Source organism: Plecotus auritus (assembly GCF_963455305.1).
Source record: "Plecotus auritus genome assembly, chromosome: 4".
Taxonomy (NCBI): Eukaryota; Metazoa; Chordata; class Mammalia; order Chiroptera; family Vespertilionidae; genus Plecotus; species Plecotus auritus.
In genome coordinates, this window is record NC_137775.1 from 118,328,023 (window position 1) to 118,340,070 (window position 12,048).

The window sequence follows — 12,048 nt, forward strand, 5'->3', positions numbered from 1 at the left end:
GATATGTATCACAATAGAGTAACCACAAAGCTATGAAATTGAGAGCTTTTATATAAAGAACTGGTACATCTACCTTTCTAGAGTTAAAAATGATGTTTGGTTTGGAATATAAATAAATATTCTCAGAAAGAGGACAAGGTCTCTAGGTTTACAACCCCTGGAATCTAAACAATTGATTACCCCAGTTGTCCTACCCTACCATGCTTACGAATGTGGAAGGGTTTATGGGTTGTGGCTAACTTGGGCCCACTCTACATTCATTCTTTGAAAGGCTCTGGAGGAAGTCCAGGCAATCTCAGGAAGTGGTGAAGTAGCTTATAGCTGGATGCCAACATCAGGGAGCCTTGAACTTTTAATTGAACTTCCATCAATTCAGAGCTGCATGAAGCTGACCCTTGTACACAGTGTGGTCACTCCCATGAACATCCAGGTCCAGTAGACACAGCCACAAACAGTGAATTGTGTAGAAGCTCCAGACATCTAGTCCAAGGCTAGTTACATATCTCTAACATCAACCTGTACCAGAACCCTGCACAAGTGGGCCCAGAACCAACACAACTAATGGTGGGCTTCAGACTACACCTGAGTTTGACCCAACTAGACACACAAGTAACAAACGCAAGGGAGGAATCTGGCAGGAACCAGACCTTGCTGGAAAAAAAAAAAAAAAAAAAAAACTTGTCTCAGGAAGTGGGATGAGGGGCAGGGTTTTCACAGTAACTAATACATGGTGATTGAGGTCTATCCTTATAGTCAGCAATACTGAGAATTAAATCCATTCATGAATGGATCAACAGGATTCAAGATTTAAATATAACAGGAGAGTGCACATAATCCACACAAGAAATATTCCTGGAGCACCTAGTTCAGGTAACCTGAAAGATAGTACCACTGAGACCTACAAGATACATACTGGTACATCATAAAGCAATCATAACAAGTTTGGGAACCATAACAGATTGAATCAATAAACAGAGACAAGCACTAAAAGGTAGACAAAATGGAGAGACAAAGAAATATGCCCCAAATTGAAGAACAAGAGAAATTCCCAGAAAAAAAAGAATTAAATGAAATGGAAATAACCAAGATACCAGATGCAGAGTTTAAAATAATGGTTGTAAGAATGGTCAACCTTAGGTAAGAATGGATTATCTCGGTGAGAACTTAAAAAGATAGTAAGCATTACAAAGGACATCCTATATAATAAAGAGGTAATATGCAAATTGACCATCACTCCAACACACAAGATGGCCACCCCCATGTGGTCAAAGATGGCCACCACAAGATGGCCGGCAGGGGAGGGCAGTTGTGAGTGATCAGGCCAGCAGGAGATGGCAGTTAGGGGTGACTAGGCCTGCAAAGGAGGACAGCTGGGGGGGCCAGGCTCACAGGGGAGGGCAGTTGGGGGCAACCAGGCCTGCAGGGGAGGGCAGTTGGGGGTGACCAGGCCAGCAGGGGATGGCAATTAGGGGTGACCAGGCTGGCAAGGGAGGGCTGTTAGGGGTGACTGGGCCAGCAGGGGAGGGCAAGTTAGGCATCAATCAGGCTGGCAGGGGAGTGGTTAGGGGTGATCAGGCTGGCAGGCAGAAGTGGTTAGGGACAATCAGGCAGGCAGGCAAGCGAGCGGTTGGGAGCCAGCAGTCCTGGATTGTGAGAGGGATGTCCCAGATTGGAGAGGGTGCAGGCTGGGCTGAGGGACACACACTCCCCATGCATGAATTTCGTGCACTGTGCCTCTAGTAGAAACAATAAAAATGAACCAATCAGAAATGAAGAATACACTAGAAGGAATCAATAGCAGTTTAGATGAAGTGGAGGATCAAATCAGTGACATAGACAACAAGAAAACAGAAAGCATCCAAGCACTGCAATAAAAAGAAAATATATATATATATTTTTTAGTGAGAGTCTAAGGTACTTCTGGGACAACATCAAATGTAATAATATCTGTATCATAGGGGTCCCAGAAGGAGAATAGAGTGAACAAGAGTCAAGAGTCTGTTTGAAGAAATAATGGCTGAAAATTTTCCTAACCTATTGAAGGAAAAAGACACACAAGTCCAAGAAGAACAAAGAGTCCCTATCAAGATGAACCCAAAGAGGTCCACACCAAGACACATCATAATTAAAATAGCAAAGGTTAAAGATAAAGAAAGAACCTTAAGAGCAGCAAGAGAAAGACAGTAGCCTACAAGAAAGCTCTAATAAGGCTGTCAGCTGATTTCTCTACAAAAGATATTCAGGTCAATAGAGTTTGGCATGTACTCAGAAAAGCATAGGACATTGAAAAAAGAATTAGAGGAAGATACAAACAAGTGGAAGTATATACTTTATTCATAGATTGGAAGAATAAGCACCATTAAAATGCCCATACTACCCAAAGTAATCTATAGAATCACCACAACCTCTATTAAAATACTAATGGCATATTTCACAGATCTAGAAAAGATATTCCATATATTTATATGGAATTAAAGAAAGATCCTGAATAGCCTTAGAAATCTTGAGAAAGAAGAAAGAAGTTGAAGGGATCACAATACCAGATATCAAAGTATACCATAAAGCCATTGTAATGAAAACAGCCTTGTACTGTCACAAGACTAGACAATGGAACAGAATACAGACCCCAGAAACTGACACCAATACAGTCCTTTAATATTTGACAAAGGAGGCAAGAATATACAATGGAGTAAAAACAGTCTCTTTATCAAATGGTTTTGGGAAAACTGGACAGACGTGTGCAAAAAGATGAAACTAGATCACCAACTTACACCAGGCCCAAAAATAAACTCAAAATGGATAAAAGACTTAACTGTGAGTTGTGCAACCATAGAAATCCTAGAAGAAACCATAGGCAGCAACATCTCAATTACCTCTCTTGGCAATATGTTTGCTGATAATCTCCTTGGGCAAAGGAAACAAAGGAGGAAATTTTAAAAAATGGGATTACGTAAAAATAAAAACTTCTGCACAGCAAAAGAAACCACCATCTAAGTGAAAAGGGAACCCACTGAATGGGAGAACATATTTGCCAATAATGCAGCTGATAAGGGGTTAATTTCCAAAATATATTAAACAACAACAACAAAAAAACTCATACATCTTAACAAAAAGAAACAAGCAATCCAATTAAAAAATGGGCAAAAGGCCTGAAAAGACACTTCTCCCAAGAGGACATACAGAAGCCAATAGACTTACGAAAAAGTCTATAATCACCCGCGAGATGCAATTTAAATTCACAGTGATGTATAACCTCACACCTGTCAGAATGGCTATCAGCAATAAATCAACACACAATTGCTGGTGAGGATGTGGAGAAAAAGGAACACTAGTTCACTGCTGGTGGGAAGGCAGATTGGTGCAGCCACTATGAAAATAAGTGTGGATGGTCCTAAAATATTAAAAATGGAACTGCCACTTAACCCAGTGATTCCACTTCTAGAAATATATCCTAAGAATCCTGAAACACTAATCATAAAGAATATATGTAATCCTATGTTCATAGCAGCACAATTTACAATAGCTAAGATTTGGAAACAGCCCAAGTGCCCATCAGTAGATATGTGGATAAAAAAGCTGTGGTACATTTACACAATGGAATACTACACAGCTGTAAAAAAGAAGGCTCTCTGGCCGCGTGTCCTTCCGCCGAACTGGCTCTCACGGCCACCCACCTGCAGCTGTGGCGGACCCCGCCCCAGGCAGCACAATGGCAGGAAAGTTTTAGAGACAGTCTTTGATGAAGTCATGGTAGATGTTTTGGACAGGGGCGATTCTGCTCATCTGACCTTAATGAAGAGGCCTGAGTTGGGTGTTACCTTAACTAAGCTCCACTGCTGGTCACTTACACAGTATTCAAAATGTGTGTTCATGGATGCAGATACTCTGGTCCTAGCAAATATTGATGACCTTTTTGAGAGAGAAGAATTGTCGGCGGCTCCAGACCCCGGGTGGCCTGACTGCTTCAATTCCGGAGTCTTTGTGTATCAGCCTTCAGTGGAAACATACAGCCAGCTGCTGCGCGTTGCTTCTGAGCAAGGTGGGGACCAGGGTTTACTGAACATGCTTTTTAGCAGCTGGACAACAACAGATATCAGAAAACACCTGCCATTTATTTATAACCTAAGCAGCATTTCTATATACTTCTACCTCCCAGCATTTAAAGCGTTTGGTGCAAATGCCAAAGTTGTGCATTTCCTGGGACGAATCAAACCGTGGAATTATACCTATGATCCTAAAACAAAAAGTGTCAAAAGTGAGTCCCATGATCCCACCATGACTCACCCTGAGTTTCTCAGCTTGTGGTGGGACATCTTCACCACCAGTGTTTCACCTCTGCTGCAGCAGTTTGGCCTCATCTCAGATACCCACCTACACCGCCATGTGGAAGATGTCTCCGGAGCCATGGCACATTTGTCCGTTGGGGAGACCCCGACTACGGCACAGCCTTTTGTATCCTCAGAAGAACGGAAGGAGAGGTGGGAACAGGGCCAGGCTGATTACATGGGAGCAGATTCTTTTGACAACATCAAGAGGAAACTTGACACTTACCTCCAATAGAAACACTGCCACTTTTCCATGGACACATCCACTTCACAGGCACTTTTTTCTCATACTTATTATCTAGAGCTGGGTCTGTTACAGTTGCTAGAGGCTTTCACTGAAATTCATCAGATAAGGGGTTTTTGACAACAACTGATAACAGCAGAAGTTATGAAGTAGCAATTGTTAAATGGACAATGGCCTGTTTTTTAAACCTAGACTTATTCAGCTGATGTTTCAGAAATTCTGTTATGCTGATTGCCAACGTATGTGGTAAGGGAAACTCAAATGATTAAGATGGCTATATCAGCTCTTAAAATGGGCTGAGCCAGGGGCCAGATCAGTCTCTTCAGAGCGGGACATGGTATCTGTCTCTGGCTTGCTGCTACACCTTTGTAGACATGCATTTCAGAATTGTTCAGGGCTGCCCAAGTGATTACAGTTCTGCTTTCAGGTGAATACAGCCTGTAATACTGCTGAGTGATTCATAAACCCATCAACAAATGGCATTAACCCATTTTTTTCCCTAGCTTGAGTGTCTGAAGATGCCCCAGTTTTCCATGTACAGTGAGGCAGCATGCTAAAATGCTTCTAGTCAGTTCTGTATATCTGAAAACAGCAATGGCACCTTATATGAAAAATAAAGACTTATTGCCATAAAAAAAAAAGGCTCTCTTACTCTTTGAGTCAGCCTAGAGGAACCTGCAGAATATTAAGCTAAGTGAAGTAAGCCAGGCAAAGAAAGACAAGTATCACATGATCTCATATGTGGAATCTAATGAACAAAATAGACTGATGAGCATAGTAGAGCCAGAAACATGGAAACATGGAACAGCCTGATGAATCTCAGAGGGAAGGTGGGAGGGGGGAGGTGTGAAGAGATTAACTAAAGTGCTTATATACATATATGCATAACCCCTGAACACAGACAATAGTGCAGTGAGGGCCTGAGGGGGGATGAGAGTGGAGTGGAGTGGAGGTGGTCAATGGGGGATAAGAAAGGGTAGACACCTGTAATATTTTCAACAATAAAGACAAATGAAAAAATAATACTAATGATATATCTCACAGAACTAGAACAAATATACCAAAAATTGATATGTAACCACAATAGACCCCGAGAACCTCAGCAATCTTGAAAAAGGAGAACAAAGTTGAAGGAATCACGCTACCTAATGTGAAACTATCAAAACAGCATGGTACTGGCCAGTAATAGGCATATACTAGTAGATCAATGGAACAGAACAGAGAGCTCAGAAATAAAGCCATGCTTTTATAGTCAATTAATATTTGACAAAGAAGGCAACAACATACAATGGGGTAAAGACAGTCTATTCAATACATGGTGTTGGGAAATTGGGCAGAAAAAAAAATGAAACTAGACCACCAACTTACACCATACAAAAGAATAAACTTGAAATACATAAAAGATTTAAGTATAAGTCACAAAACCATAAAAATCATAGAATAAAACAGACAGTAAAATTGAGACATTTCTCATAGCAATATTTTTCTCTGGTATAGTTCCTCAGGCAAAGGAAACAAAAGGAAAAATAAACAAATGGACTAGATCAAACTGAAAAGCTTTTGCACAGTAAAGGAAACTATCAACAAAATGAAAAGGAAATTTAATGAATGGGAGAACATATTCACCAATGATACATCTCATAAGGAGTTAATTTCTGAAATTTATAAAGAAATATACTCATCACCAAGTAAACAAATACCCAATTTCAAAATGGGCAAAGGACCTGAATAGACACTCCTCCAAAGAGGCTAACTGCAATAAATATAAAATGAAAAGTATAAACCCTATAAAAATAATTGCCAGAGCTGTGGAGCGGGAGGGAGGCAAAGGACTTGCCCCTCTCCTACAGGCTTGGCTAGCACTGCCCCATGCCCCAACAGGAGACCTGTTGGATTTGCCCTGCTGAGTCCTGGTGACTCAGTCCTTCTGAGCTTGCTTCTGTAGTGGGGATGGCTGGCTTTATCCAACTAGACCTTGTGTGCTACAAATGATCCTCAGGCATATGAAAAGATGCTCAACACACTAATTACCAGAGAGATGCAAATTAAAAATAGAATAAGATATCACCTCAACACCTGTCATCAATAAATCAACAAACAGTAAGTGCTGGCAAGGATAAGGAGAAAAAAGAATGCTTGCGCTCTGTTGGTGGGAATGCAGACTGATGCATTCACTGGAAAACTGCATGAAGTTTCTTCAAAAAAATTAAAACAGAAACTGCTTTATGACCCACTATTTCACTTCTGGGAATATATCCGAAGAACCTGAAACACTGATTAGAAAGAATATACTCACCCCTATGTTCACTGCAGTTTTATTTACAACAGCCAAGATCTGGAAGCAGCCCAAGTGCCCATCAGTAGATGACTGGATAAAAGAGCTGTGGTACATTTGCAGAATGGAATGCTAGTTGGCTGTAAAAGAAGAAGAAGAAGAAGGAGAAGGAGAAGGAGAAGGAGAAGGAGAAGGAGAAGGAGAAGGAGAAGGAGAAGGAGAAGAAGGAGAAGGAGAAGAAGGAGGAGAAGAAGGAGAAGGAGAAGAGGAGAAGGAGAAGAAAAGAAGGAGAAGGAGAATGAGAATGAGAAGGAGAAGAAGAAGGAGAAGGAGAAGGAGAAGGAGAAGGAGAAGGAGAAGGAGAAGGAGAAGGAGAAGGAGAAGGAGAAGGAGAAGGAGAAGGAGAAGGAGAAGGAGAAGGAGAAGGAGAAGGAGAAGGCGAAAAAGATCTTACTTTTTGTGACAGCATGGATAGACTGGAGAGTATTAAGTAAGCCAGTCAGAGAAAGACAAACACCATAGGACTTCACTTATATGTGGAATATAATGCACAAACTAATATAATAGACAAAATAGAAATAGCATCACAAATACATAGAACAAACAGACAGCTGTCAGAGGCAAGGAGGGGAGGTGGGCTCGGTGAAAAAGCTGAAGGGATTGGAAAAAACATCTCAGGAACATAGACAACAGTATGGTGATTACCAGAGGGAAAGGCGGGTGGAGGAAAAGTAGAAGAGGGCAAAGGGGGGATAAGTGGTGGTGAGAAAAGACTTTACTTTGGGTGGTGAGCACACAGTGCAGTGTGCAGAGGATGTGTTATTTAGTTGCACACCTGAAACCTGCATCTTTTTACTAACCAATGTCACCCAAATCAATTCAATAAAAAGGGAAGAATCAGATGTATGTGGATCAGTCAATCTGTTGACTCAATGTTGAGGAAGAAAAACTTAGCAAATAAGGTAGAATTTGATACAATTTATTCTAAATGTAATTGTGTTTGTGCACTATTTGAAAATATTCAAGTCTCCTTAAAAAACTACAAAAAAATCATAATTGATAGCCTGTGTAAGTATTAAACAACTATAGTAATTAAGCTGGTGGGCAAGGGAAGTAAAAGCAAAAATAAATGAATGGGACTATATTAAGCTAAAATGCTTTTGCACAGCAAAACACACTGTCAACAAAACAAAAAGACAACCCAATGGGAGAAGATTACTTGGAAACAACAACTCTGACAGGGGTTAATATGTGAAATATATAACAAACTCATACATCTCAACAATAAAAATGTACAATCCAATTAAAAAATTGGCAGGAGACCAGAACATAAGACATACAAATGACCAACAGATACTTGAAAAGATGCTCCACTTCAATCGCTATGTGGACCAAAACTACAGTGAGATACCACCTCACACTTGTTAGAATGGCTAGTATCAACAAGACAAGTAATAACAGGTGTTGGAGAGATTGTGGAGAAAAAGGAACCTCATTGACTGCTGGTGGGAATGTAGAAATAGCCGCTATGGAAAACAGTAAGGCAGTTTTTCAAAAAATGAAGAATAGAGTTACCATATGACCCAGTAATCACTTTTCAGCATAACTACCCCCCAACATTGAAAACACTTATTTGCAATGATATCTGTACCTTTATGTTTATTGCAGCATTATTCACAAGAAAACAAGAAAACAACAGAAGTGTCCCAGGATAGAGGACTGGATAAAGAAGATGTGGTACATATGCACAATGGAATAGTCTCAGCCATAAGAAAGGATGAAATACCACCATTTGTGACAATATGGATGGGTCTTGAGAATATCATGCTAAATGAAGTGAGTCAGACAGAAAAAGTCAAGAACCATATGATTTCACGCATATGTGGGAAATAAAACTGAAAGCAACAAATGAATAAACAAGACAAACACACAAAAACTCATAGACACAGACAACAGTATGGTGGTTACTAGAGGGAATGGTAAGTAGCAGGTAGTAAATGGGAGAGAGGGTTTAGTGCATAAGGAGGGAAGGAGATTTGACCTTGGATGGTAGGTATACAATGCAATAATATACAGATGATGTATCATGGAATGGTACACTTGAAACCTATCTAATTTTATTAACCAATGTCACCCCAATAAATTTAGTAAAAGTTTTAAAAGGGAGCATATATAATATATCTGAAGCATAAGGTAAAATTTTTTCATAAATTATTTCATAAATAAATAATTTACTTGAAAAAATAAGCTAGTGGCTTATGAGATATAGGCAATAAGTTGTGTTGTGGTATGTAATGAATAAGAAGTCAACAACCTTGTGAGGTAAATAGAATATCTAAATATTTTCAATATAAATCACAAGTTAGTAAACTTTAAGACATATTAAGGGCAAGTGGAATAATTTGAACAAACAATAGTGTTACATTTAAATAGAAATCATTGGGAAGATCAAGTCGTAACCTATGATTATGGCAACAATAGGCTGACAGCTGTTATCTCTAAGTTGGCCATCTGTTTGTGACTTTCACTATGTGCCAGTTTGGTCCCTTGTGGACTCTGTCCAAGACACAGCTAAGACAAGTAACTGTTCAGCATAAGTTCGTGACCTGTACCTGTGACCAGGACAACTTTCTCACATATCTCTTGGACAGGGTAAGTGTATTTGTGTTGGCACCTTTATTTTGTTGGGCTCCTTTCTCAAATTTTAAATTTGGTCCCCATAAGCCACCAGCAGTTGAGAAGAGTGTCAAGGCATAGGGAGATACAGACACAATGTTGTGTAACCCAGGATTCAGGTAATTCAATTTTTCATCTTATTGTGTTTCTTTTTCCTTGCCTCTTGCTTTATGTTTTTAACAGATAGTATAAACCAGTGGTTGGCAAACTCATTAGTCAACAGAGTGGCAAACCGCGGCTCGCGAACCACATGTGGCTCGAGAACCACATGTGGCTCGTGAGCAGCAGTTTGCCGACCACTGGTATAAACCATGTGATTTAAGAATTTTATTTGGCCTGAGAGCTGTTCTGTTCCATAACTCTTGGAATAGCTTGACTGATAGTGTTCTTTGAGGCTTTTATTACATAAGGACAATTTCCTGCCCATCATTTAATTATACTATGCATTATTTGTTGGACATATTCTATAATAAGAAAAGGCTATGGAAGGCATACTAAATGCATTAAAAGGACTATCATGATGCAAAGGGTAGCAGAAAGGGATGAGGATTTATATTTATAGAGAAATTTAGCATTTTAAGTAGTGTTTTGTTTCTAAGAGAATATATTACTTGTTTAATTGAAGATCAATAAAAACAATGACAACATTCTTTTCTTTGTTCTTACTGAGCATTTTTAATAATCAGATAAATCCTTAAATCAGGAATGTGTTCTTTCACTATATTTGACTATGGCATTTGTTCCATTAATTCTAGTCTATGCTTCACAGATGCCCTCTCACACTTGTTTCCACAGCTACACTAGTTTTCTGTGCTGTGCCAGCACAGCCAAGGGTTCGGCAAGCCTGAGGGAAGGCGGCAAAGGATGTAGAAAAAACAGACAGAGAATAAGCTGGGTCTAGGTGGATCTTTCTGTGCCTGGCTGAGGCCACAGAGAAAAGATCCAGAGGGCAAGCTGAGCCTTTATTTTATAGTCAGAGGTAAACAAGGTAGTGGTCACCATAGTTACAATGTTCTTGTGAGTTTCCCTTGTTTTGGCAGCACTTGCTGCACCTCCCACAGCCCATTAGCTACCCAGGAAGGACCTAGGGAGTGTCATAAGGTCAAGCTTAATTATACTAAGAGGGTTGTGCCCTCAAGCTGGGACTTGTCTGTGGCTTTGCCAACAGGCCAGTCCGAGGCTTAACCCTATAGCTGCTCCCTACAGTTTTCTTTTGGTTACACATATTCATCATGCTCCTTCAGACTTCCTGATCATTATAGAGCTTTTTCTTCTGCCTGGAACACTCTTACCTTTGTTCATTGTCATATTCTATGTCATATATCAGCTCATAAACTTTTACTTACCCTTATTTTATAATGTACTAACTTCCCAGTGATGCACTTAATAACTGTGATTATTTGATAAATATATTTCTTTGCTTCCATACTGTGCGCTTCATTGGGGAAACAATTATATATTAATTTGATTACCATTATATTCCAATAACCAAATACATTGCCTGATAAACAGAAGGTGATCAACAAATAAAGTAATCAAATTTTCATTAGAGATTAAAAAGATGAAAGTCAGGAAGTAAGTTCCTTGAATTTAGTGGCATGGAAAGTTTCAGGAATTAAAACTTTTCTGGACTAGTGAGGTAGAGTTCAGATTCCAGTGCATTGAAAAGTTAGTACTGGAGTTATTGGAATAGTAAGTACAGAAAATTTATTTCAGAAGTTTGGTTTTAAAGGAAAGGACAAATATTAAGAAGTGCCTGAAGCTTGAGTAGGATTGAAAAATGTGTTTATTATTGTTTGTCTTGTTAATTTTAAATCTGGGAAAGTATGTGTACATGTTTCTTAGAATAACCTAATAGAAAGAGACAAATTGGAGATATGGTAGCAGGAGAGGGGAATATAAATCAAAAGAGTCCTAATGAGGTTAAAGAAGAGTATAGCGCAAAAATGGAGATACGTTGTCATGAAATTTGAAGAAATGTTTTACACAATTGTAACAGGGCTGCAAGAAGAAAGGTGCAGATATTTTGATAGACCACTAAGGTGTAGATATTTTGATAGAACACTAAGATAGAACACATCTTTTAAAAAGTTGAAGACATAGGGATGTGGTTGCAGGTTAAATGTTTAAAAAATATAATGAAGTTTTCAGTGGTATTTGTAAATAGAGAACTTAGTGATTTTTTAAAATAGCAGGATTACCATATTTAGAGTCTTATTAAGTTTGATGACCATTACTTAAATAAGTAATCCTCAATGAAAAATATTCTCCCAAAATATTCAGTATATTAGTACAAGCATGGAGAAAGAAGGGCTGCAGGCTCTCGTCACTTACATATAATAAAAAATTAACAGGATAAAATGCCTTCAGGAAATTGAAAAGAAACAATTAGCATGATAGACATTAAATTTAAGCAGGAAGATGATAGACGGTAAAATCCATCTGTTAATTACTATCATATTATAATTAATCTTGATGCAATCTAAGTAATATGCCTTAGTTTTTTCCTCTTCAATTTTTTTTTCTCT

At 39.0% G+C, this 12,048-nt stretch overlaps 1 protein-coding gene across 1 annotated transcript; it reads left to right on the top strand.

Annotated features, from left to right (window-relative positions):
- Nucleotides 1-3,720: 3,720 nt before the first annotated feature.
- On the top strand, nucleotides 3,721-4,755 carry LOC308246162 (glycogenin-1). The gene has a single exon (XM_080664122.1). The coding sequence runs from the start codon at nucleotides 3,748-3,750 to the stop codon at nucleotides 4,558-4,560; it is 813 nt and encodes a 270-aa protein (XP_080520248.1). The 5' UTR covers nucleotides 3,721-3,747; the 3' UTR covers nucleotides 4,561-4,755.
- The last annotated feature ends 7,293 nt before the right edge of the window (nucleotides 4,756-12,048 follow it).

Excerpts from the sequence above, each read along its gene's own strand:
- LOC308246162 (XM_080664122.1), top strand. The coding sequence starts at position 3,748 with ATGGTAGATGTTTTGGACAGGGGCGATTCTGCTCATCTGACCTTAATG.